This window comes from Rousettus aegyptiacus, unplaced genomic scaffold (genome assembly GCF_014176215.1).
Source record: "Rousettus aegyptiacus isolate mRouAeg1 unplaced genomic scaffold, mRouAeg1.p scaffold_m13_p_14, whole genome shotgun sequence".
Classification (NCBI taxonomy): Eukaryota; Metazoa; Chordata; class Mammalia; order Chiroptera; family Pteropodidae; genus Rousettus; species Rousettus aegyptiacus.
In genome coordinates this window covers 2424883-2451162 of record NW_023416289.1, presented here as the reverse complement: position 1 = coordinate 2451162, position 26280 = coordinate 2424883, and the positions used below count along the sequence as shown (strand labels likewise).

Here is a 26280-nt window from a genome sequence, read left to right as displayed (position 1 = left end):
GAGACTGTGTATCTTGTGTGTGCAGGGCTAGTGGCCCTGCGCCCTCAGAACCTACCTAGCATGGTGCCTGGTATGAATGAATGCATGCCATTCTCACGAGGTGAGCTCCGTGACTAAGCTCAGTGTGTGACAGAACGTGTTAGAATCCCTCTGTCAACACCGATCGTTGAATGAATGAATGATAACACCGTCAATTACTGCAGGGAGGTAAATAACTCAAGTTCTTCAACTGACTTTTGGCTTTTGGGGACCAGCATATTAGTGGTATATAGCTTGTGGCTAACGACACTTTTTTTTCTTTTCTTCTCAACCTTAAGAAACACTGGATGCGTTAGGGGTCCCAGGGGAAGACGGCAGCCACTATGAGCCAACCGAAGCGGCAGTATTGACACACAGGGACAGTCTGTAACTAGGGGAAACTGGAAATTAGTGGCTTGCATTAGGACCTAAATAACTTTGATTTTGTGCCCTCAGCTTTCGAGCAGAAAACTATTGCGTGTGCCGAGGCGGGTGCTTGCATCAAAACTTCCCATTAAATCAGATTTCCTATTGGTAGGGAGGTTGGAGATGCTGGGGAGGAAATTCCCTGCATGGTTTCTAACATACAAAGTACCTTTTCTTGTCTTCACATGGAGCTCTAACCAGGGATTGCAAATGTCGCAGACTGGCGTTTGCTCAGGTATATTGGATATACACTGTATCCATCAAAGAACTATGAAATTAAAAAAAAAAATTTTAATTTAAAAAAAAGGAAGCGCGGAGTCCCATGTAGCTCGCAGAAGCGTGAGGACACGGGAAGAGGCGTGTTTTCCAGCTAAAAAAAGCCTTTGCAGCTCGTCCTGCTTTTGCAGAAGCGCAGCTCAAATCTAAGGGAGGGGCTTGGACCTCTCCTCCAGGGTGGGGTTCCCGGTCGGCGGCCAAAAAGGCAGCGGGTTTCTCTTCTTCGGGAAAGAGTGGAGCTGGGAAAGGCCCGAGGAGGCGCTTTTCGAAACCAGCGACCAGAACAGGCGGGGCCGTTAGCAGGGAGGCAGCGGCGAGCGCGGGGTCGCCCTCCCGGCGGGACGACCCCTCGGCCCCGGAACAAAGCCCCGCGGGCGGCGCGCGACCAGGGGAGTCCCCGACGACACAGGCAAGCGACGCCTCTCCCCCGGGCGGGGACGGTTGAGGGCAAGCGCGTGACGTGCGTTTGTCGGGCGCGAGGTGTCAGTCGCAGCAACCGCATCCGAGCAGTCGGAGCGCTGAGCGCCAGGCGCCGCGACGCGCACGCGGGCCGCCGCCGGCCGCGCCAGTGCGCCTGCGCGCGAGGCCCCGCCCCCGGCCGCCGCGTGCGCGGCCCCGCCCCGCGCGAAGCCCCGCCCCCCGGCCGCCGCGCGCGGGGCCGCGCCTCCTCATGGCGGCCGTCGCAGTGTGTGGTATTTAGCGGGCGCGCGCGGCGGGCTCGAGGACGCGCGGAGCGGCGGCGGCGGCGGCGGCGGCCAGGGGGGGAGCCGGGCGGCCGTTGCGGGGCGCGCGCTCGAGCGGCGGCGGCGGCGGCGGCGGCGGCGGCGGCGGCCCAGGGTGTCCCGTCGGTGCCGGCGCGGGGAAGAGGCGGTGGCGCTGCCCGCGGTGGCGGGGGCCGGCGGCGGCGACGGAGCGCGTGTGAGCCGGGACCGGGGTCCGAGGCGCGCTCTCCGCCCACAGGTAAGTGGGGCCCGGCCGGGAGGGAGGAGCCGGCGCGAGGGGCGCCCGGGAGGAGGACGCGCAGGCCTGCCATGGCGGCGGCGGGCAGGCCGGGCGCGGGCGGCCCCCGGCCCGGCGCCTTTGTCTGGGCCCGAGCGGGGCCGCCGGGCCGAGCGCCGCCCCCCGCCCCTCCCCGCCGGGCCCGGCCCTGCCCGCCGCCGCCGCCGGCCCGCCGGCCCCCGCCCCCGGGCCCGGGCGCAGCCGGAGCGCGGCCGCGCGGCGGGGAGGGCGTCTGGCCGCCCGGCCCGGCCCCCGCGCGCCCGGGGGGCGGGCCCGGCCGGGGGAGGCGCCCCGCGCCCCCGGCGCCCCGGCGCCGGCCTTTGTTGTGGAGGGTCCCGGGCTGTGCGGCCAACATGGCGGAGGTCAGCTGAGTGCGGGCAGCGGCCGGCCCTCCGCCCCGGCCCCTCCCCGCGCCGCCCCGGGCCCGGGGACCGGCCCCGGCCGCCCGCCGCCCTGGGCCGCCCCGCCGGCCCCGGCCCCGGCCCCGGGCCGCGTCCCCCGGGGCGCCGCGCGCTCCCCCGCTCCGGCCGCAGCCCGCATTGTGCGGTGGGGAGAGAGCAGCCTCCTCCCTTGTTTGTGTCGTTAGAGAGGAGATCGCGCCAGCCGCTTGCCGGGGAGGCTCCAGCTTCCGATCGCAAGCCCCAGTTTTCCTAGGCTCCATTAGTCGGGTCCTTTGGGCTCTCCAGATCTGTAACTTAGGGATGTGGATAACCTGGGCCGCAGAGTTGCGTAGATTTTTCGTTTCCCGTTCCTGGAAAGGTGAGGATTTGTTTGCTCTGACACCCAGAGACATGCAGTTTGTGCGTTCGGAAAATCCGATTGTATGGCCGATCTGTCAGAGTCGTCGCGGCCATGAGCATGGCCGTAGGACAGCCACCGGGCCGGGCCGCCGATTCCTGGCAGTTGCACATTTACCACTGCTTGATAAGCGGCTGTCAAGGGTAAATCGTTAACTCTTCTCAGCAGTTGGATGTTGGGAGCGCAGACTCTGTAGCCGGCTCTGGTGCCAACCCTGCCCCACCGGCTTGTGACCTTGGGCGAAATCCTTAAGCTTCTCTGCTTCATTTTCCGTATCTGCAAAATGGGTGTCGTGATGGTACCGACTTCATAGGATTGTTAGAGTCGATGAGCTAATAGGAGAAGGGTTTAGAGCTGTGACAGGCCCCTGGTAACCGCTCAGTCAGTGTTTGCTGCTAGGGCTGTTGTTATTTGGTTACCAAACTTAGGAGGTTATCTTGGCACGAAGGATACGTTGGAAGCGCATGGGCTAGGATTAGTGAAATCACATTACAAAATCGTTAGTGCTTGGGTTTTTCTTTTAGTGCATTTTGTTGTTACAAATGAAAATAAGAGGTTTAGATGATAAATTAGACAGGTGAGGATGGCATTTTGAGATGATGGCATTTGGAAGTTTTTCTAGTAAGGGATTTGGGTAGGTCTTATGTGGTCTGGAATTTAAAAAATCAAGTTGGTTAAAATGAGGTTTCCTTTCAGCACTTTGATGTTTATGGATCAGTTTGTTTCCGAGGACCTGAGTTGACTGACTTGGAAAGTGGGACAGTGAGTCCCTTTGAGTGTTAGGTGTCTCTGTTGTCACCATCTTTCAGACGTTACTGAAGAGCAGAGTGTAGTGATAATTGTAATGGTCTGGTAATTTTATCAGGGAGATACTGGCTCAAATTGTGGAGGAAGAGGGCGTAGGTTAGGTTAGCTGTCTGGAGAACTTCGCCATACGTAGATTTTGAGACTTAAAGTGGATTATACAAATTGTATAGTTTTTCATTCTGGAAATTGAAGATATAGACTTCATGATCAGGAATGGTTAGGTACCACCCTGAAGTCTGCTTTGCCAAATATTTCCTTTAGATATATTAGAGAATTGGTCTAAATGACCCCTCTTGGCACCTTTCCAGCATGATTTAGCAACGTTTAATATTTTAAACTGAAGTACAATGCATTAATAGAAATGGGACTTTTCAGAATAAGTATTCCACAAACAACAAATTCAGAAACAAATTTATTTCGATTTAGCTTTATATCTTTTCCTTCTAAGCTTTGGGAAATTCTTGTAAAACAGCTATAGAGCAGTACTTTTTAATATCTGTAATTAAGGAGACTGTTGTAATCAGGCTAAAATTAATTGGAGTTACAAAGGAGTGTCTAGCTAGGGCAGCGTAATTTGAAGGCTAGGACTTTGTTTTCAGAGTTTTGAGAGCAGGTCTTACATAATGAGGGTAACATGGTTTACTAACTTTGCAAAGTGACCACTTATATTTTAAAACACTTGATTTACTCAGTTTCTAAAGATTGGAAGTTTTTTCCTTTAAAGAGATCTGCTGTAGACTTTCGATTATAATGTATTTTCTGTACACCCCTGTAAAATGTTTAAATTCTGGATATTTTTGGTATAGACCTCACTACAAACACAACTGATATATGAAAACCTCAGGTTCCTTACCCTTCTTCCCCCTCCAGAAAACACAACTGGAGGTAGATTTTCCTGTTTATAATAAGTTTCCTTAATGGTTTCTTTTAAATAGAAACCATTTTTCTAATGCACTTTGAACTGGTTTTCAGTGGATATAGTTACTGGCGCATGTGCTGCGTACGGGCAGGGATCCTGGTTTTAATTCCTCTGCCATCAGCGCCCGATGCTCAATGCACACTCGTCTCCTGACCAGCTACTGTCTGTATGCTGACAGTACTCAGATCTCTTTGCTGAAGTTGAGACTTATGTAAGCCTCTTGCCTGCAGGTCATTTTTTCGAGCAGTTTTAGAGTCACAGCAAAATTGAAAGGAAGGCGCCGAGAGATCCTGTACTCGTGCATAGCCTTCCATTATCGGCAACCCCAGAGCCCGGCAGCGGTAGAACTGATGTACCCCCATGGACACGTGATCACCGAAGCCCGTGGTTTACATCAGGGCTGCTCTTGGTGTTGCATGTGATGAGTTTGGACAAACGTATGACGATATGTATCCGCTTTGATGTATCAGGGCGCTTCAGGCTCAGGGGTCCCGCCGAAACCGTCATCGTTTCTAACAGGGCGTCCGGGGCTTTCACCCTCCTCCTCCAGTTAGTCGTCAGGCCCCAGTGTCTGCTTCGCCCAAGTCTGGCGTCGCGTCTCCTTCGTTTTCACATTTCTAGTCGGTCTTTCCCTTCTGCCTCCTGAGTGGTCTGCCTGCTTTCGGTCTCTGTCCTCCCTTCAGTTCTTCCTGTTGCCATTTAGGGGAGCTCTCTAATGCGGGTGACGTGCAGGGCCCTCAGGGTGAAGTTCCTCGATGCGGGTAGCAAGCACACGGCCGCGCTCGAGCTGGCTCTGTAGTTACTTCCCTGCCGCTCTGCACCGCGTGCAGGTGCCTGTGCGCACCACGCTTTCCCCCGCTGAACTCCGATCCCAGCCTGACGTCACTTAGCCGAGATGCTCCTTCTGTACCCCTCCCCCCCCACCCCGGACCTTGAGCGTCCGCCTCTTGGGTTCCCGCAGCACTCTCCGCGTGGCCCCCCTGTACTGTGCATCCCCCGGGATTGCGACGTCTCTGCACCGCCGCCCCGCCCCGCCCCGCCCCCCGCCGTGGACTGCAGCCCCTGTGGCAGCTTTGCTTGGATCGCCTTTGTCTAGAGTTTAGCATTGTTCTGGTACAGTTCGGTGTTCAGGATATATGTTTATCGAATGACGGACATTGACACCCTCACACCCTCCTTAACGTGCTTCTCCGGCCTCGTCCTCCATTTCTAGTCAAACCGAATTCCTTGTGCTTCTTGAACTCTATCTGTACTTTAACGTCCTTTAACGTCTCTGTGCCTTTGCTCGTGACCTTTGCATCTCAGTGCCTTATCTGTGCTACTTCGGGCAGATGACTTACCTTCTCCAAGCCCCCCCGTTCCATTAGCATGTGCCCCATTGCTAGAGTGGCAGTATAGTTAGGAGGTCCAGGGGACAGGCTCGGAAGCGTTAAACCTGGATGTGTCTCTTGGCTCGCTCGCCTATTCGCTGTGTTTGTGACTCGAAGCTCCACGAGAGCTGGGCCGCTGCCTGCTTTTGCATCCGAATGCACGTCGCCTAACTCAGAGTGCTTAAATAACGAAATACGGCATTTCTCTAAATATTGCCACTTATATTCTAGTGAGGGAAATGAAAATAATTAAGAATTGTGATATGTTCTGTAGAGGAGTCAAAGCTGCGCAGTAAAGAATAGAGGGGGTAGCCGGGAGACCTGCCGTCGGCGTGGTGACAAGCTGTGATGAGAGGATCGGGAGCCTGGAACCGGGGGCGGGAGAGCAGCCCCCACTGTGGGAGCAGGTCGGGGCCCCGGGCATGAGCCTGGCCTGTGCTAGGAATTCAGGCGAGAGGGTCGCAGCAGCAGAGGGCTGAGGGGAGGGGGCAGGCAGGGGTCTGCCCTGCAGAGTCAAAGTCAGTTGTATTTTAAGGGCACTGAGAAGCCATCAGAAAGTTTTAATTAAAGGAGTAACGTAGTCCACTTTTAACTTTTAAGATTGCTTTAGCTGTTTGGAGAATTGATTGGTTTGAATTGATCTCTTTGACCAGGCAGGAAGTGGTCGGTGGTGACCTGCTTTAAGGCGGTGGCGGTGAGGATGAGGAGTGGTGGGTTGGAGGTGTGTCTGGAGACGGCGTCAGCAGGACTTGCTGGCGGGTTAGATTCAGGAGGCGAGGGGGGGAAGGAGTGCCGTGGTTTCGGGCCAGAGCAGCCGTGGCTGGCGTGGGACAGAGGCCAGATGGGACGTGGGACAGAGGGCGTGGGACAGAGGGGTCGTGGCAAAATTCAGAGTCCCGGTGTGTTGCATGCGAGGTGTCTTAAGGGACGTCCGAGCTGAGCCAGTGAGGCGGAAGGGGCGGCGGGGATCTGGTGTCACCGAAGCCGCGTGACGGGGAGCGACGCAGCGGGAAGGAGGGGGGAGTGGTGCAGGGGCGACGGGATCTCGGGGCGTGAGGGGGCGTGAGGGGACCCTGAGGACAGCGCCCGAGCGCAGGCCGCCGCCTCCATTCTGACAGGAGGGAAGGGGGTGGCCAGGCAGCGCTCGGTGGCTTCCGTTGTGTTTCAGAGGAAGCCGGGGCAAAGCCGCCAGTGGACAGGATTTATAGGCGGCGAACATGCTGCGGGGCAGGCTACAGATGCGGCGGGGAGGCACGCGGAACGCAGCCGAGGGAGCAGAGCCGGGGGTGCTAGCCGGCGATGCTCCATCCTGTTGCTCCCTGGAGAGTCTGGGAGGCTCTAGAACAATGGGATTATTATTTTTGCTAAGTATACTATTTTTGTCGACATATAGCATAAGTATGTGCAGAAAGGTGCTCGGATTATACGTGTACAGCTTACTGAATTTTCACAAAGAGAACAAACACATTATTCATAACAGCTCCAAGAACAAGAAACGAGACCCTCACCAGAACGAACCAGAACCCCCTTCTTTCTCCTTATAATTACCTCCCACCCACCACCTCTTGACTTCGACGCAGCAGATTGATTTGGCCTTGTTTTTGAGCGTACGGGAACGGAACAATATAGTAGGTCTCTCACTTCTCTTTGTGCCCCAGTACGTTTACTTTTTTTTGAACCTTCAGGAGCCCTAGGCTGAATGATAAAGGTAATCCATTTGGGGTCAGCTTAGTCTCTAGGCTTGAGCCACAGTGGCCAGAATGATATTGGCAAAGACCTTTCATTAGCTTTAAGGTCGCCCAGCCGAGTTGAACTTATTCCGTGGCTTCGTTTGTTTTTATTTGCTTTGTTTCAAACAACAAGGAAGGGGCTTTAGGGGCACAAGGAAAGAACTGGAAAGAGGAGGTTGGATGAGAAAGCTTTGGAGAACTAATCTATATAAAGCAGATATTGTCAATGAGAAATATTGTCTTAAAAAATAAGAATTTAATGCCAGCGTTGAATTTTATAGGAAGCACATTATGTACTATACTTGCTGTGGTTATTGTCATGTTGAAAAGCTTAGTAGCTAGTGGTGGTGAAATCGAGCGTACGTGTACTAGAGCTTTGCGAAGACTGTCTTGGTTTAGCCAATTGTTAAAAACTTCTTGCTTTTTACCCCTCCTTGGGTTTTACCTTTTACTCCTTTGCGTTCTGCTAAAGTTTAAGCTTTTGTTGTTGTGAAGGACCCTGGTTTAGTTTCATTAGGAACAATGTTGGATGGATGTCTTGTCAATACAGAGAGTTGTGAGTTAATTTCTACGGACTATATGTTCTTTTGATTTTGTTTGGAGAGGTGATCAGATAAATTTTATTCTATCTTATAATTAATATTTAAAGTGCTAAATTTGAGGGTTTTTAAATAAGTATAAATTAAAATGTGTGTATGTGTATATGAAATATGTGGGATTTTAAAATGTGAACAGGGTGTTTTAAAAATACTTTTTCCCTGTAAGTGTCCATTTATTTGAAGCATTTAAAGAAAAAAAGAATCAAAACAGCATACAAAAATAACTCGTGATTTCTCAGTGTTTCAATTTGTGTATTAAGTCACCAGCCGTTCAATAGAAGGAAAGTGTAGGGACACAAAATACGCACTGACATTTTAAAATTTATTTTTTTATTACCAAAGTAGTATATATGTCGTATGGGACACTTGAGAAATGCACACAGAAATGTGCCGTCGCCTCCCCACGCTCCCTCGTAATCTGATGGTCGGGCAGTAACTGCCGCAGACAGAGATGAGGGTCTAGTTCCTCGTCTCCATGTGTGTCACATGTTTTGAATCAGCGTAGATCTTACTGAGATGCTTGTTGGTAGCTCCCTTCAAATGACGACCACATCAGAACGGTGCCTGTGTGGGCCGCGCACCTGACGAGGTTCGTGGCGCCTGCCGGGCACCGGGACTCCGTGGCCGGCCGGCCTGCTTTCCCGTGATTCAGACCCGGCCGTTACTGTTCTTTAGACTTTAGACAGGAAAATAAAACATTTTAATTTTTGTCGAAAAATTCGGACCCCTCCCCCCGCTATAAGAATAGACTCCGAGGGAAGTTAGAGCGTGAGTTAACCCATGTGGTGTATCCTTCTTTGAAATAACTAAAATGGTTTGGTTAGAGTTTCAGATGTGATGTTCATGAAGACACAAATTATAGCTGTTTCAGTGGAATATGGTTTAATTTGTGAGAGTTTTACATCTTGAGAGAATGTGAAACAGGGTCATAAACAGCCGTGTTCACACTTGGACACACGTAACTGAGTGACTGGCGTTGGGCAGCTTCTGCTGGACGCTGGCGCGAGACTCGGTCACCCTGCGGAGTGATCGTGTTGTGATCTTGACGGACACGTCTTCAGTAACTGCAAGTGCGGTTTCTTCATCTGTTACTGACTGACGTGTGCTGTGAAATAAAATGGTTGAGAAAGCCTGTTTGACTCTCCTTTACTCTTATTTCTTTGTTCTTATCTCTTCGTGATCCTGCGACTTAATGTCTAATGGTTTAATGGCAAGCTGTCAGAGTCTACCACTTTGATACCAAAACAAAACAAAAAAACCCCCCAACTTCAAGCAACTGCTTGCTATGACTAAAGGTTTAATTTAAATAATTTAGGGAAATTTTAAGTATATTGGTCAATATTAACATTGAAAAGGTATGTTGGATGCCAAGTTAAACATTCTGTACCACACTGAGAAGGAGATGGTGCTTTACTGTCTTTTAGAGTTACTTGTGAGACATGGAGATTTAGAGACAAAGCAGACAGTCTTACTTTGCTCTTATTACTTCTTAAATGTTCCGATCTTTAATTTTCTCATCTGCAAAATGAAGATACAACTGACTTTATGAGACTTAAGTGTGTGTGTGAAAGGTGCTGGCATGTCGCCTTACAGGTTGGTAGGTGCCCAGTGTGGCTTTTCGCACAGCACACTGATTTTTTTTTTTATCAGATTTCAGACGCAATTCCAAATTGAGGTTATGAAAATAACACGGAAGGTTAAAACCTCAGTTTTCAGTACAATCCTGTGTAATCTGGGTCTTTTTCTCATTCAGCGGTTCCTTGCAGGGGTCCTAGTATGGCCCTGGAAACATAGCTAAGTGAGTTTGTTGTTTGTAACACGCGGAATGGTCCCACGTATTTATTTGACCTCACTTACTGTCCGAAACACCTGTTGTCAGTTTTCTTGTTTCACAGATGAGAAAGTTGAGCCTTGGGATATTGTAATTTTATACCGTATCAAAAATAATTAGTGTCAAAGTAGATTTGAACTTCTCATTCCAACCAAATTCACTGTTCTTTTTACTACATATAGGTGCTTGTCTCGAGGTTGTCAGTAACGTATTACTAAAAAATGAAATTACTGTCTGGGAATTGATGAGTTTATGAAATTCTGATGGCACAACCTTTTGAAAACTAGAGAACTGGTATAGAAATACAGATTTTTTAAGATTATGCTAATGTCTATAAAATGATGTATTTTACCACAGTGTTACTATTTTTTAAATGAGCTTTACTTTTTAGAGAAGTTATAGATCCACAGCAGAATTGACCAAAGGTACAGAGATTTCCCATATTCACTCTGCCCCACCCCCATTCATAGTCTCCCCATTATCAGCCTGCCCTCCCACCAGAGGGTACATTTATCATAATTGATGCACCTACCTTGATACATCACTATCAGCCAGAGTCCATGGCTTACACTGATAGTTCACTCTTGGTGTCGTATATTATGAATTTTGACCAATGTATGAAGATATGTATCCGCTGTTATAATATACAGAACAGTTTCACCACTCTAAGAATCCTTTGTGATCTACTTATCCTTCCTTCCCCCACTAACCTCCGGCAAACACTGATCCCACAGTTCCGCCTTTTCCAGAATGTCATATAATTGGAATCACACAGTGTGTATCCTTTTCAGATTGGCTTCTTTGAATTACTGATGTGGGTATAAGGTTCCTCCTTGTCTTTTCATGGCTTGATAGATTGATTCTTAACTCTGCTTAATAATCCATTGGATGGACCAGTTTATCCACTGACCTGCTAAAGGACATCTGGGTTGCTACCAGGTTTAAGCAGTCATGAATAAAGCTGCTGTAAACATCTGCGTGCAGGTGTTTGTGTGGACGTACGTTTTCCGCTCACTTGGGTAAGAACGGAGGAGCGTGTTGAGTTCTGTAAGAAACCGCCAGACTGCCTTCCACGGTGGCCGCGCCGGTTCGCATCCCGCCAGCAGGCACTGGGAGTTCCTGTGGCTCCACGTGCCCGCCAGCGACTGCCGGTGTCGGTGTTCCGGATGCTGGCCATTCGCGCGGGTGCGTTGTGGTACCCCGTTGCGGTTTCAGCTCACGTTTCCCGCTGCCATGTGACGTGGAGCAAGTGTGCATGTGCTCATTGGCACCTGTGTTTCTTCTCTGGCGAGGTGTCCGTTCAGGTCGTTGGTCCCATTTTTAAATCAGCTTTTCTTATTGTTGAGTTTTAAGAGTTCGTCGCACGTTTTGGATCATAGTCCTTTATCAGATATGTCTTTGGTAGATGTTTTTTCCCAAGCTGCAAGTTGTCTTCTCGCTCTCTTGACAATGTCTATTGCAGAACAGAAATTTTAAATTTTAATCAAGTCCAGCTTACCAGTTGTTATTTCCTGGTTCATGTCTTTGGTGTTGTTTCTAGAAGTCATTGCCAAACCCAAAGACATCTCGATTTTCTCCTGTGTTACCTTCTAGGAGTTTTATATTTTACCTTTCGGTCTACGATCCATTTTGAATTAATTTTTGTGAAAGCGTTGCGATCTGGGTCTTGATTCATTTAGCTTTTCTATTTGTCAAACCATGGCCTGACCTTACCTTACCTCTTAGCAGGTTCCACACGGTCAGCTGTCCCATTTTTTTACTACTTCCTTACCGTATGATTTTTAAATTATTTCATAATTATTTGCAGCTTATTAGGATTTATATTTACGTTCCCATATGTAATTGTAAAGCTGCCAGTGTAGTCTTAGTTCTGTATTTAAATGGAGTCACTCGTGACTAGCCTTAATCCTTTTACAACAGGATCATTTCCGAATATTTATTTTCATTCATTACTTGATTTGATCATCAAGTAATTTTCTTAAGGGTTCATAGATACTATATTCTTTGAGTTCTTGCATATTTAAACATGTTTGCCTCTTGCCTTTTAAAAAAATGTTTTTCTGATTGCAGAAATAATACAAGTTGCTTCTAAGACTATCATAAAGCATAGTTGATTCTAATATTGATGCATTGTGAGTTTTTGGATATCTTTTCAAATCCCCGTCTTCCCTTGACTTCTGAGATACGGCCCTTTCCCAGTTTTCTCTCACCTTTGCTTTGCTTCTCAGTTCTTTAGACTTTTGCTACTTAGCATGGGCCTCAGCCAGGAGCATCGGTCATACCTGGGAGCTGGTTAAACATGCAGAATCTCAAGAACAGCTTCAGACTAGTTCTGACTTTCAGTCTGATTCTGCATTTTAACAAGCTCTCTAGGTGATTAGTAAGCACAATAAAGTTTGAGAAGTGTCGCAGTGTAGGGGCGCCTGCCTGTTCCTTTAATGAACCCCTACGTCTTTAAGTGTTGAGATTTATCTCATTTTAGGCAAGCCCCCCTCCCCTTTTTTTTTTTTAACCAGAAGTGGAACCCTCAAAATACAGTGATGGAGGCATTAAACATAAAACAATAAATAAAAAAAGCGCATGTACTTTGCTTTCCGCGTTTGAGTCGGGGTTGCATTTTCCTCTCATTTATGTGGTGTCAGCTCGTGCAGACCAGACTCTGTCTGGATAGCCCTCCGCCCGGGGCTCCCCCCGCCCCCACACACACACTCAGTCCCACTAGCCCCGTGGCGACTCTTCTACAGCTACCAAGTTTTCAGAATTACCTTGAGGAAAAGGGTGATTTGAGGGAAATACACACAATTGAAAAACTTTTCTTATTATTTGCTACAGTTCTGGAAACTAAAAATAGATTGCTGAACTTTTTTCTTAGCATTGTTTTATAATGAGGTTTGATTTTTAACGTTTAATGTTTTAAGATGCCGAATATTTAATGAGACTGTCTAAATTTTAATTTTGTCTGTATAGAAAATAAATATTAAAATAGTAGCAATTTTTTTTTTTTTTTTACAAACTAACAAGCATTTTCTGCACAACACCCATCACAATGTCTCAAATGTAGAAAGTTCCTTTTTCTGCAAAAAGGAGTTGAGGAAAGGAGAAAGCCCTTAAAGTTTGGAATGAAGTAGTTCCATTTAACCTATTGATTTCTGGTACAGAGCAAATTTATAATCTGAGCCTATATTTTTTATTTTACAGTAAATAGTAATTTCCAAGAATAGTTTTTGGAGAAGTAAAAGGGGTGACAATATTTGCATCTTACCTTTTTTTTTTTTAAATTAAGAATGCAAATTTTATTATTTTGACTTGGCGTTTTGCATTCAGATTAATTTTTATAAAGCAGTTTCTTAATTGCCTCCCTTGAAGGATATATAGCTGAAAATCAGCATCCTACCCGCCAGATAAACTGGTCGTTTCCTGGTGCATACATAGTCTCCTGAGTTTCTCAGCCCACCCGGGTACTTCCCATGTATGTTCTGTTTATAACTTGCTCAGTGATAGTGTGGTCCATTTTCCCTGTCACTTTCTCCATTTTCAGCTGTCATTTTGTAAGTAGCTGTATTAGCCTGCTGCCATTGCTGTGAACCGCATCTTCACTGGTCCAGTGGCAGGGATTAGGACGGGGCATCTCTGAGGTGGGGCATGTATAATGGGGCCTGCCCCAGTGATGTTTGTAAACTGGAAGAAAATGGTAAGCACAGCATCGATATGTGTTAGAGGAGCCAGGCGTGTGATTATGACTGATCGGAGAGATTCTTCATCTGCCATTTAATAAAAGGAGACAGGTTCCCACCCGAAATTGAGTATAAAAGTTGAAGTCCACCTGCTTCTGTACGTTAGTGTGTCAAAACAGTGGTTGAGGGCTCTGAAATTATTAGTACAACATTAAAGGCTGACTCTGAAGTGTTTTTATTTAGATTAAAATCTCTTTAAACTTTATGTCAAACCCGGCTTGATGTAGTCTTTAGACAGTATAGATAATTAGTGCAGTCTTGGAAAATTTTGAGTGTTCACTTTACTTTGGATTCTGTGGGCTTGTTTTAGTGTAATGGAATTTGTCTGATATTTACAGCTCTTTGTAGAATCAGTGTAGATAAGTATTATACCTAGTTGAGAAATTCTGTTAAGGTTTATTGTACTAAAAGTTAGTTAAATGACAGTTGGTCTTTGGCAGACATGATTGGTCACCTTTACAAGCTACACTTAAATGCGTCTTAGAGTGTGTGTCTGGGACCCACTGGTCCTAGGTCTCTAAGGCTGATGATCCCAGGCAGGGAACTTTTGGAAGTCTCAGGTGAGCCCCCTTCCATGTTCAGGACTATGTGTCACCTATGATATATATAAGTTACCCCTCTCCCTTAATCTCAGCAAAAGCCATGTGAGGCTGGAAATGTCCCAGTTTCATAGCTGAGCAGGCCGCGAAGGCCGGGGTGGATCAGATGCAGACGGCTCCAGGACTCTTGGGCTTTTCCTGTTTTCTGTGGATCGGTGGTTTTCAGATGGTGCTGTAAGGCTCTCTGCAGGTCCTGCCGCAGTTTGGGGGAAAAATGATTTCCTTTTTTTGCGTGAGGAATCAGTAATCCCCTTGTTTTAAACATTTGGGTTCTGTCTTAATTCTGTTTGGAAAGAGTTTCTGTGCCTAAAACATTTGAAGAGCCTGCCCTGGAAACCTGAGACCTATTCAGAATGAATATGTGTTAGACTATTAAAAACACGGGTAGTAATAGTTTATTTATTTCTACTCCTAATGATGTTTTATGTTGCCAAATGGTAAAATAAGGTGAGGTGATTGAACACGCTATTAATAGAGTGAGAGAAAGTGAATCGAGTTAAAATTCGATGCCGAAAGTGGGTAATTTACAATTTCCGGCCCAGGGTTCACTCCCACTGTCGGCTCTAGCCGCGTTTACGGGCGGCCCTAAGCATGATGTAATGACAGGTTACACCTGAACGCACCAGCTGACGCAATGCAAATCTGAGGCCCGAACCTTTATTGGGGCAAGGGTAATGCTTGTTTAAGAACACAACAGGCTGCTCTGTTTAATGAGGGCGTTTAGGATGGCTTTCCCAGGGTGGGAAGAGAGTAAGCACAGTCTCAGTTTGGAGGTCGAAGTGGGAGCTTAATATGGCTACGCGTTGACTGCTCTCGCTGCGGCCTTTTCACGGGGGGCGGGGGCGCTGACAGGTCAAATGGGGGAGTAGTTAGATCTGCGGCAGTCCTGAAGTTGAGCCGGTGAAGTTATCGAATGCAGTGAGGAGAATGCTTTTACTCTGTAAACACGGAGTCGGGAGGGTTAACCGGGAGAGTGCTGGGTAGTGCAGATAAGGGCGCCTGTCTGGCCACGTACCTCCCGTGTACTCTGTGTAGCTCTGAGGCTGGAACCCCACGAAATCGCCGATATCCGAGTATTTTGGCCTACAAAAACGTCATGTTTCCACCTCAGTGTAAGCTGGTGGAAGTGCTGGGGGTTAAGGGGATTTGCCCTCCAGGGTCGGAGTTGCCGAGGAGGGGGTGGGGGGTGGGGAGGGGCCCTCGGGAGCCGCCCTGTGCCGGGCGGGGCGGGGCCTGGGCGGGCCCTGGGCGGGGCGGGGCCGGCGGGCACGCCCCCTCCCGCCCTGGCCGTGGGAGCCTGGGCAGGCCGCGCTCGCGGGCGGGGCCGGCGTTCCCAGCGGCGCCCGCCCCGCCGCCCTTGGCTTCAGATGGCTCTTCTCGGCGGAGCTCCGGAGCCAGCCCCGACAGCGCCTCCTTCTCCAGGTTCTCCGCCGCGCACCCTCCGCCCCGTCCTTTACCCGAGCTGGCCAGAGCCGAGCTCTTGAGTCTGGGGAAGGCGAACTGCTGAGACAGAGGAAGATTCCGGGCCCAGCGCAGGCCAGCCCAGCGATGGCGCCCATTTTCGGAGACGCAGTTGAATTTGAGCCCCGGGAGGTGTGGTCCACTCCACTTGGGACGGGAGAGGCCTCGTTTCGGTGCCTCCGGAGCCGGCGCTTCTGAAGGGCGAATGGAGTGATGCAGCAGGGCGCTCCCCTTCCCCTCTTGACAGCGTGACCCCTACCCCGACATGCTTAGGGACAGCCGCGGTCCGGGAGGGGCCTCTGCGACAAGCCGTGGTTGCGGCGGGGGGAAGGGCCGCGCGCCGCCCGCCCGCTCATGACCGGGAAGGCGGCGCTGGCTTCTCTGTGCTCCTGGAGGGGCGTCTTGCTCGCGTGCGTACCGGCCGCTTGGACAAGCAAGAGGAAAGGTACCGATCGGTATTTAAGAGACTGGGTCCCAGCGCCGCGAACAGGGGAAGTCGGAGCCGGTGCAATCCGGCTGGGTCAGGGGCCGGCTGCTGCGGAACTGGGCGCGCGGGCCCGTGTTGTGGGTCTGCTGTGCTTTGCTCAGTTTAAATCAAACTTCGTGTTACGCCACTTCTGCAGAGCGGTGTCTTGAGGTCTCGGTTCCTGCTCGGCTCCCAGGGGAGCCGCGTGGCGGCCTCGTGTGCGGAGGCGGGGCCGGGCTGCTCTCCTCCTCTGCAGCAGCGCTGGCCGGTGACACCTGCCGCGGTGCCCTTGCTCTTCACACTTCGAAGAGGAATTCAAATTGTGCTTTCTACAGTGTTCGGGAAAGTAGCAGAGATGTGTTATAACAGGAACCTGAAGTAGCGATAAATGTGTAACTTTTGCTCGATCAAGAAACGAAAGCGGTTTTCTTGCTCGGTGGTACGGTGAATGCAGACGGAGTGTACAGCCCCTCCGCGTGATTAGCCATTTTGGTTTGGCGATTTGAAAGACATCAATAGCTTCGACTGTTTTGTGCCTCAGGAACCACTTTCCAATGATTATTGCTCACTTAAATGAGCAGCATAAAAAGGACCCCGAAATAGGCAGACAGCAAATATGGGGGTTTTGGCAGTGCTGTGACCCCACTGTTTTACAAGTGCCCTGAAATGCATGGATCATCATTTGCAGAGTCTCCTCTGGGCAGCTGGATTACAGGAGAGTCCCTTTGTAGCTTTTTTGTTGGGCTGGAACACCTGGTTATACAGGTGTCGGATGGTAACTGATTCATGTTGTCCTAAATGTCTGTGATGAGCCACGTTATGATGGAATTCTGCTGTGCTTCTGTTTCCCCTTGAACTTTACAATTTTCCTTTAGTGACAGTGGAATTAATCTTTCAGCACCCTCAGCCCCTGTTTACGGTGTCTGTTCTTGAGTAATGGAGCCCAGATTGCATTTACACGGCAACCCACATTGTTTTTTCAAAGTTAAATTCTTTGCAGCAGAATAGTAATTATAATTGAAAATACAGTAAATTTGACGCATTAGCCTTTAATTTTGTGGAAATACGTCTTATGTAGTTGTTGGGAGCGCACCGTCTGGCCGCCAGGGGACCGATCTTGTGTCACCCAGACTCTTGAGGATAGGAACTTGTTTTCTTTATCTTTCGTTCAGCCTCTCAAGTTAGCGACAGTGTTGATCGTTTCTGCCAGATGACATTTATTTCTTAATGTTTAGGACTGTGCAGGTGAACGTCTGGGCAGCAGCGGTGAGCCCTCGGTACGAAGGAGTCTTTGCCCGCGGGCTCAGCCCCCACCCCGGTGCCCCGTGGGTCTCTCTGGTGCTTTTATCATTATTCTTTGTTTACCGTTTCCGGACTTTTCTTCCCCTTTGCAAATTAGATCTGATTTATATTGTGGAATGGAAGTAGACTAGAACGGCTTATTTTCTCTAAATACCAGCTTAAAGCTGAGGATGGCCCTCCGTTCGTCCTCTGTCCTCCCTCACTTTGGAGGGGGCACTGATCAGGAGGACGCAGGAGGAACGTGGAGCTGAGGTTCCCGTCCCGGGCAGAGACCGCGTGGACGGCGGTGGACAGTGGGCCGGCAGCAGGCCCTGTGGCCCTCCGTCCCACGCACGCCGAGGCCAGACAGCGGCTCTCACCAGGGCGACTTAGAGCCCACAGCTTGGTGATCCCTGGTCACTTGAAACTCCCTGTAGCTATCTGACTCGGAAGGGGAGCCACACAGACTGCGTAGGGGGAGCAGTAGGGAGCGCAGGGGCGGCGAAGGCAGGGAGGAGGCAGTCCAGGCGGCGCTCAGAGGACCCGCCTGACGGTGCTGAGCGTCGCCTGGTTGCTGTGGTCCGGTTTCTGTGTCAGCGTTTGCTCTGTGGAATCCACTCAGGGCTGATTTTTTGACTTTTTTTTTTTTTTAAGGGCATTCTAAAGTGTTCTGAAACATTTCGAAGAGAGATGTCAACCCGCGTGTAACCCCTAAGACTCAAAAGGCGTATTTTGTGTACTTTACGTAGCTGTGACTCTGTTTATTTTCCTTTCTTTTGCTCACACTGAAGTTTGCATAGGACGCGTATTTCTAGAACATAAACATTGGTAAAACAAGTCAAAGCTGCGTTACTTTTCCCTCGCCTCCTTTTATTCTTCTTTATGCTTTTATTGCAGAAATGAGCCGTCAGACCGCAACAGCTCTACCCACGGGAACCTCGAAGTGCACGCCGTCCCAGAGGGTGCCCGCCCTCACCGGCACAACCGCGTCCAACAATGACTTGGCGAGTCTTTTCGAGTGTCCGGTCTGCTTTGACTACGTGTTGCCGCCCATTCTGCAGTGTCAGAGTGGCCATCTTGTCTGCAGCAACTGTCGCCCGAAACTCACGTGCTGCCCAACATGCCGGGGCCCGCTGGGGTCCATCCGCAACCTGGCTATGGAGAAAGTGGCCAATTCAGTACTTTTCCCTTGTAAATACGCCTCTTCCGGATGTGAAATAACCCTGCCACACACAGAAAAAGCAGACCACGAAGAGCTCTGTGAGTTCAGGCCTTACTCCTGCCCGTGCCCCGGGGCTTCCTGCAAGTGGCAAGGCTCCTTGGATGCGGTCATGCCTCACCTGATGCATCAGCACAAGTCCATCACGACGCTGCAGGGGGAGGACATCGTGTTCCTCGCCACGGACATCAACCTCCCAGGCGCCGTGGACTGGGTGATGATGCAGTCGTGCTTCGGCTTCCACTTCATGCTCGTCTTGGAGAAGCAGGAGAAATACGACGGCCACCAGCAGTTCTTTGCGATTGTACAGCTGATAGGGACACGCAAGCAAGCCGAGAATTTCGCGTATCGACTTGAGCTAAACGGTCATAGGCGGCGATTGACTTGGGAAGCCACGCCTCGGTCCATTCACGAGGGCATCGCGACAGCCATTATGAATAGTGACTGTCTAGTCTTTGACACCAGCATTGCACAGCTTTTTGCAGAAAACGGCAATTTAGGCATCAATGTAACTATTTCCATGTGTTGAAATGGCAATCAGACATTTTCTGGCCAGTGTTTAGAACCGTTGCGTTCAGCCTCACAGAGCGTAGGCCCCGTCGCGCCCGCTCTGCTGGCGGGCGGAAGCCGGACACGCGAAGGTAACTAAAAGGAGAGGCTGTTAAATACAGGAGGCAGTTGCATGTAGTAACACTAATATATTTAAAAATAAGTCAGCAGTAAACCACTGAAAAAATATATATATACACCCAGGAGGGGCATCTTTTGTATTCAGAAAGGAAGCATTGTAAAATAATTCTGAATTTGTGTTTGTTATAGATTGAGTGTACTATTGAAAAATACTGGGTTTTTGTGTTTCGTTTTTGCTCTGTTTTTGTGTGTGCGTGTGCAGGCGTGTGCGTGTGTGTGTGCGTGTGTGTGTGCGTGTGTGTGTGCGTGTGTGTGTGCGTGCGTGTGCGTGCGTGTGCGTGTGGGTTTTTCCCTTTAACTGACAAGCCATGCGGGGTGGTCGTGGACCGCTGCTTTTCCCCTGTTGTGAGTCGATACATAGTGCTGCTCCGTGTGTATATTTTTTGTGTGTGTTTGCTAATTTTTATTAATTCTAGTTTTTCATTAAATAAATTTGACTTTCTTTTCTGTAATTCAGGCTTTTCCTCCCTTTTTTTGTACCTTTTAAAAGTTAGTGTCTTTTTGATATGCGTAATTGTTTATGGTGAAGCTTATCCATATGTGTCCCATACATATTTTCTTTTTCTCCCTATTAATCAGTTCATTAGAAATATTTTAAATTCAGCTATTTTGTGAAGGTGAGAGTTCCGGAAAGGAAAGGTGGCATTGGAAGACGTATCCGAAGCTATTTAAAGCCACCGTAAGGTGGTCGGTCTGTCTCTCTCGTGTGCTCATGGGCGCTTTCTCCCGGCCCCCAGCTCTGCCCCCCTCCCGAGCCTCCTCACCCCCTTCTCCAGTTGAGTCATACCTTCAGACTTATTCATTGAAAGGTTAGGGTATACTGATTTTTTTTTTTTAAATATTGAAAAAAAAATCAGGCTCTTTTTTCCCCCAGATATCTTGGACAAATCACATATGTTTAAAATTTGTTCTTGTATTTATTGGTTTTGCAAAAGAAGGCATCGTCTTACACGGTATTTGTAATTAAAAGGAAATCATTTGTTTAAAAAAGGCAGTTTGCAAAAAAAAAATGTTTTTGGTCTTTTATAATTCTCATTAAAAGAATATCTGGCAAATTAAAAACTCTTGTGTTTGCTTCAGCTCTAAGCTTGATTAACTTCCAGAGTTACTTTCCTGTCCCCGTGTGCACACGATGGCAGAAAGCAGCGTCCCGCATTTGGAAACGCAGTGTTTGCGGCGCGAGACCGGGCGCAGGCGTCGGGCTGCGCTGGGCGCCCCTCCCGCCTGCGCACACGTGGGCTCAGCAGCCGTTAGGAGGCCGGTGAGCTAAAATGCCGATCACTTTCTTCTCCTTTAAGAAAACAAGAACGAGTTAGTACTGCCGAGCCCAGCGATCCCGAGGCCGGGCTGTGTAGCTGGACTTCCAGGGGCCCAGCGCCAGTCCCGGCCCTCTCCCGCCTGCCAGCCGAGAGACTTTGGGCCCCCAGTTTCCTCTTGTGTAAAACGGGGTGGGTCACGGTAGCTCCCTCAAAGGGTTCAAGCGGGGTAGATGTCGCCTGAAACGGTGCTGTACGCATCACGAGCACCCAACGAACCGTAGCTGCCGCCACCGTGCTCTTGGCCAGCTCCGTGGCGTCCACCGTCCGCTCCGCCGCGGCCCCGGCAGCGTGTGGCCTTGCCTTCCGAATGGCAAGAGGTCGTTTGGTGTGGCTTTTAGGGGTTCCCTAGCTGTAGAAAGTCAGGTAACGTTACTTTGGGCTTCCCTGCTCTCCCAGCACCTCTAGCGCTTCTGGAGGACAGAACTTCTCACCGCTTTCAGATAAGACCGTGCAGTCTCTGCCTTATGGAAGTGTTACTGTTGGAACTGGTTATCTGAAGTGCTTATGGGACCATTTCTGGGGTGAAAGAGAACACGGGTCAGCCACCATTATCTGTCCAGGTCAGTTCCTGTTAGCATGCGTGTTTGAAAAAGCAGCCTTTCTCCTTTCTTATTAATACACAGCTCATCCCGGGACAGCACAGGTCCGAGCCGCACAGGTCCGCTTGCATGTGGGCCTTTTGCAATCAATACGGTACTGTAAATGTAACTTCCTCAACGATGTTGACATTTCCTTTTCTCTACCGTACTTTGTGGTAAGAATACAGTACATAGTACATGCAGCGTCCGGAATCCGTGTTAGTGGCCAGTTTACGTTACCGGGAGTCAGAAGTGACACGTGGCGTTGTGGCCGCGTGGGGGTCGGTGGCCCCGGCCCTTGCACTGTTCACGGATCAACTTACCTTTGTGGAGGTGTGTTGTTTTTTAAATGCGCTTCGTATATAGACTTTGGAAGTTAGAAAATGGCACGCACAATAGAGCTCTGTACGACTATATTTTTGTTTTTCTAGTCCTTTATATTTACATGTGCTTATTTACACATTTGTTTTGAAATTATGTAATGTTGGATCATGTGATTCTGTAACCTCCTCACATCCCCACACAGATGATCGTCCGCACTTTAACAATCTTGGAAAAACTTCATTTTGGGTTAATTTTGTGAGGATCAACTGTAATTTTAGCCGATTTCCTGATGTCGGATACTTGCTTCGTCTGTTTTGTTCAGGTAAAATTTTTGGCTGTTTATAAATAACTTGTGAATGTTTGTTTTCCGATGACATCCTTGGGATCGTTTTTATGTTACGGTCTCGGTACTTTCCTCGCTGCTCTCCGGAGGGGTTTGTGGACATGGTGACGGAGGAGGGATCTTCCATTTCCCTGTAACCTCACATTTTGCCGGTTCATGCGAATGAAGGTGGTAAATCTTGTGTTTGACTATCAATAAGGTCGATGTTTTAATAATTATATTTCTCCTAAGTTGTCTACGTATTCTCGGCTCACAGGGGTGACGAGACCTACAGCCATATTTCTTGGGCCATTTGAGACTGGGGTCTTGTTCCTTCTAAGTCCCTGTTAAGACCGGCACTCCACTTCCTCCCATTAATGCCCCGCCCCTTTTGTCGTCCGGGTGATTTCTCTCAGGGGCTGGAATCGGGTACTCTTTGACTGTGTTCTTTTGCTTTTATACTTTAAACTTGAACTCGTCCTGTTGACTTCAATCATGGGCCAGTTCAGTATGTTAATGGCTGTTGGAGAACAGTTTTTTCTTTCTGCTTTGAGCAATTTTAATTATAATGTGTGACATTTTTTTAAGGCCCACATTTCCGCAGACTTGAAACTTACATGAGTGGCCATAGCTGTTTCGGCTCACCAGAAATCCTAGTCCCCACCCCCCTCCCCGTGCCCCCAGGAGCTCAAGAGTTTTTTATGTCCAGGGACATGCGCAGTGACCCTGCTCCCGGAGTCTCATTTCATTCGGCTTCCTGGGTGGAAGAATTGGTAAGTGACCCAAATGAAAAACAAAACCCCGGGCCGGTCTGTGACTGTCGCACTGGAAGTGATGAGTAAGATGAGAGCGCGCTAGGGTGAGCTGAGTGCGAGCCGCCAGCCGGCACTGTGGCCGTCGGCGCAGGTTACACGAGGCGGGGACAGACGGGGCCGCGGTCACGGAAGCGGGCTGACGGCACCGGGCACCGCGAGACTCGCAGTCCCCTCCCCTCCCCTCCCCTCCCCTCCCCGGCGTGTGCGTTCAGACGGGCAAGGCACAGTGGGAAAAGCTCCGTGGGCAGCTCCGGGAACGGGGTTCGGGGGGAGGGAGGGATGGGGAGCTACCGCTCGTCAGTCTCAGGTTAACATGATGAAGTTCCGGATGCCGTGGTGATGGTCGCACGACACTGTGAGTGTTGTAACTGCTTCTGAACTGTCTACTTAAACGTGGCAAACATGGTCAGTTTTGTTATTTTGCCCCAGTGAAAAAGAAAAAGTGACTAGAAGAGCTCGGACTTAACAAAAGTGAAAGGCGATGCTGGAGAAACGAAGGTCAGGCTGTTCACGTCCCGCAGCGGGGCCTCCAGACAGCCCCTCCTGAGCGGAAGGCGGGCGTCCCCGCCGAGGGCAGCCCCAGGCCGCCTGGTCAGGGCCCCGCGGGGGGGGGGGGCGTCACCCCACTTTCAGAGTGCGCTCGGTGCCACCGCGGGCGGCACACGGCAGGGACGGTGTGGACTGGCTCCCTGTGGGTGCCGAGCTCTGACTAACGGGTCCTTTTCCTTCTCCGCAGGGCGACTGAACAGAGACGCCCGAATCGCGACGGTGACGTGTCGGCGTCTCCGCCGTCCCGGCGTTCCCTCCCCCGCCAGCCGGGACGTGTGCTCCCCGAACACGGCGGTCTCACCGGCGGGCCTGAGTGCGGCGTGCGGGGGACCCGAGGACCCCCTTCTCATCCAGGACACTCCGAAGCGTCCTCGCACAGCCTTATGGTTTGATTCCGAGGTCCGTCATTGGCTGGAGTCGTTAGAAATTGCTCGACGTCGTTTTACACTGCATTCTAACTTGATCTTCGTGGTCGCACTGACGAAGGTACTAGAATTGGCGTTTTACAGGTCGCGCAGCGAGCTCGCGGACAAGCCTTGCAGTCACAGGAGAGGCACGGCCAGGGGCTCCCAGATGCGGGAGCCCGCGTCGGCCAGCGGAGCAGGAGTCGGGATAAGTGTGAGGGCCATCGCTGGACGGTGGCTGCCTTCCCCTAGGGCCTGGACTTTTCCCAAGGTGACAGGCGTTGGGAGCCAGTGTGTTTCCGTGCTGTGTGCTCACACGTCATGTGAGTTACGATCCGAATGTTGCTCCCCCCGCCCCCTGTGCAGAGCCCACCAGAGCTCGCTCACCGCAGGCGACTGTCCCCGGAAAGACTTGCTGTTGGCGCTGTCCTCACCTGTGCCCAGGTCCCCTGCAGAGCGACTGTTTCTGGGATCCGGCGACAGCCGCAGGCGAAGCTGCTGCGGTAACGGCCCAGGCCAGTGGTTCTCGACCTGGACCGCGCACCTGCCTCGCCCTGAGAACGCGTCTGCGACCGGTCCCCAGGAGATGCAGACGCCTGTGTCCTGGCAGCGTGCCGACAGGCCTCTGCGCCTGCCGGGGCAGCGGTGACCCCACTACAGACGAGAGAAGTCTTTAATCGTTAATCTTTAATCTTTAATCAATTTATTAAAGGGACATTTCTGGAGTTCACACCAGCCACCACCGGAGTGAGGTTCATTAATTCTGGGGTCCCACTCGGCGTGAAGAGGCGCCCTTGCCGGCACCCCTGGTGCCCCGCGACGGGAGTCCGGAAAGGCCGCGGCCCGAGCCTACAGCTTGCTGTCCAGGGCGCCGGGCCTGGCCTGGACGGGGAAGCCGCCGTCGAAGGCCGCGTTGAGGACGTCGTCCAGGCGGCCCGCCCTGACGAAGCTCAGGTCCTGGCGCACGTGGCCCGGGATCTCCTCCAGGTCCTTCTCGTTCCTCTGCGGGATGACGATGCACTTGAGCCCTGCCCTGTGCGCCGCCAGCACTTTGTCTTTTATGCCGCCCACCTGGAGGGAGAGATGCGCGCGGGGCTGGTGACCACCAGGCCGTGACCGTCCTCGGGCTGCGGAGGGCCCCGGCCATCGGGTTATCTTGTTTTGTCCCGCCGCGAGCTAGGAGAGCCGCTGAGGAGCTTAAACTTCACTGTTTACATTTCGGTTCGTGTTCTGGTTAAACCCTCAGGCTGATAGGCCACTGCTCTGCCCACAAACGCCGGTATGCTGGGGGGTCCCCTCCACCCTGCTCTGGAACCCCGGCATCTGGTCTACAGGCTGGCTGGGCAGAGCCCCCCCTGAACTGTCCACACCCGCCCCAGAGCCCGGCTGCCGTGCCCCGGGGGAGGGCGGGCACCCCGGCGAGACCTGGCTCTCGAGGCTTTAAACGTGCCCAGGCTGGTCCCTCGGAAAGGTGCGGCCCAGCTCCCTGTCCCGGACACAGCCCGGTGGGCGGCACGGTGCCCGGCTCCCGCCTGGCTCGGCCCCCGATGCGATGCCCTGGAGGCCAGCCGCCAGCCTGGGGTCACCCGAGTGGCCTCTGGACAAGCCCTGAGGCGGGAGACGGGGCGTCCTGCCAACCGGACCCATTTGCTCATCACGTGAGGAACTGAGAGCATTTTATATATTAAAAATGTCTTTTCTAATTTTTTCTGAGAACGTTTTTAGTGTCCCTAATTGGAGATTCTGTGACCTATTTTCATCACTATCATAAAGATGTTCTCAGAATAACATTCCTTTTTTTTCCTCATTTTCTTATGCACCTGCCAAAGTTTTGTAGACTGGTACAGGTAACTAATGACCTACAGCCCCCGGCTCTCTGTATTTTATCAGTGTTTTTATAAGTATTTAGGCTACAGACCGTGGTGTCCCAAGGCCCCGTATGTATAGCATTTTTTCAAAATTTAGCAAAGACATGGTTAGTCTTCATTAGCTTCCATTTCATACTACCCCCCCCCCCCATTAATCTATCAACTATCGTAATCTAAGTTTTCGCTAGGACAGGTCTTCCAGGAACTTCAGGTGAGGAACTGGGCTTAATGTATAAAAATAGCTGGTCTACTTTTTACCTATACTATATATATAACAATTTGCTTATGAGAACAAAGCCTCCAATCTTCACCTGAGCACATTCTGATGACCAGCCTGACACTTTTTTCCCTTAGCAAGCCTTCATTCTTAGTAGAAGGGAGGATGTGGAAAAACTGTGTTTTCCTTTTATCTGATCAAAATTTAAAAATATGATTAGATACAGGTATAAAAATTTAATATGTACTTAAAACTAAGGTATTGATAGGAAGAAGGCAAGCGCGGTAAAATTAATGGTATAGTTAACTGAAATTTAAAATTTAAAATTAAAAAGCCACCTGAAGAGTTTCCTTACCGGAAGGACAAGCCCTCTCAGTGTGATTTCGCCGGTCATGGCTACGTCCGAACGCACCAGCCGCCCACTGAAGAGCGAGGCGAGGCAGGTCACGATGGTGACGCCCGCGGACGGCCCGTCTTTTGTGACAGCGCCCGCCGGGAAGTGCAGATGGATGTCTGTGTTGTCAAGAAGGTCGAAACTCCCGGAAGCTAAAGAGAGAAAATTTTAATGTAGAAAAATCAAACCTATTTTCCTTTTCTCCGAAAAAAACAAAATCAGAGAGATAAAAACGAACGTTTTGGGTAAGTGGCGCCTTCAGAATGT

General features: G+C 50.4%; 2 protein-coding genes across 6 annotated transcripts in view; one reads left to right on the top strand and one right to left on the bottom strand.

The window, feature by feature from the left end:
• The first annotated feature begins 1524 nt into the window (after positions 1-1524).
• SIAH1 (siah E3 ubiquitin protein ligase 1) lies at positions 1525-20285 on the top strand. Of its 5 annotated transcripts, none has more exons than XM_016147627.2 (2): positions 1525-1680; positions 18212-20285. In XM_016147627.2, the coding sequence occupies exon 2, from the start codon at positions 18214-18216 to the stop codon at positions 19060-19062; it is 849 nt and encodes a 282-aa protein (XP_016003113.1). In that variant the 5' UTR covers positions 1525-1680; positions 18212-18213; the 3' UTR covers positions 19063-20285. The 5 variants fall into 5 exon arrangements, with proteins under 5 accessions (XP_016003113.1, XP_016003111.1, XP_036087131.1 ...); XM_016147625.2 differs by lacking the exon at positions 1525-1680 and adding an exon at positions 2218-2478; XM_036231238.1 differs by lacking the exon at positions 1525-1680 and adding an exon at positions 6702-10792.
• A 3921-nt stretch (positions 20286-24206) lies between these two features.
• The window catches only part of LONP2 (lon peptidase 2, peroxisomal), a 37699-nt gene continuing 35625 nt past the window's right edge, over positions 24207-26280 (bottom strand). The window contains exons 14-15 of the mRNA XM_036231237.1: positions 25975-26165; positions 24207-24605 (exon numbers count right to left, since the gene is read on the bottom strand). Of these exons, the coding sequence (XP_036087130.1) occupies positions 24384-24605; positions 25975-26165 (413 nt within the window). The 3' untranslated portion in view covers positions 24207-24383. The remainder of the gene's footprint in view (positions 24606-25974; positions 26166-26280) is intronic.

What these genes read in the sequence shown, in the direction of transcription:
- SIAH1 (XM_016147623.2), top strand. Translation starts at nt 15,922, where the DNA reads ATGACCGGGAAGGCGGCGCTGGCTTCTCTGTGCTCCTGGAGGGGCGTC. An exon ending in TTGGACAAGCAAGAGGAAAG is followed by an intron (nt 16,013 to 18,211) that starts GTACCGATCGGT and finishes CTTTTATTGCAG; the next exon opens with AAATGAGCCGTCAGACCGCA.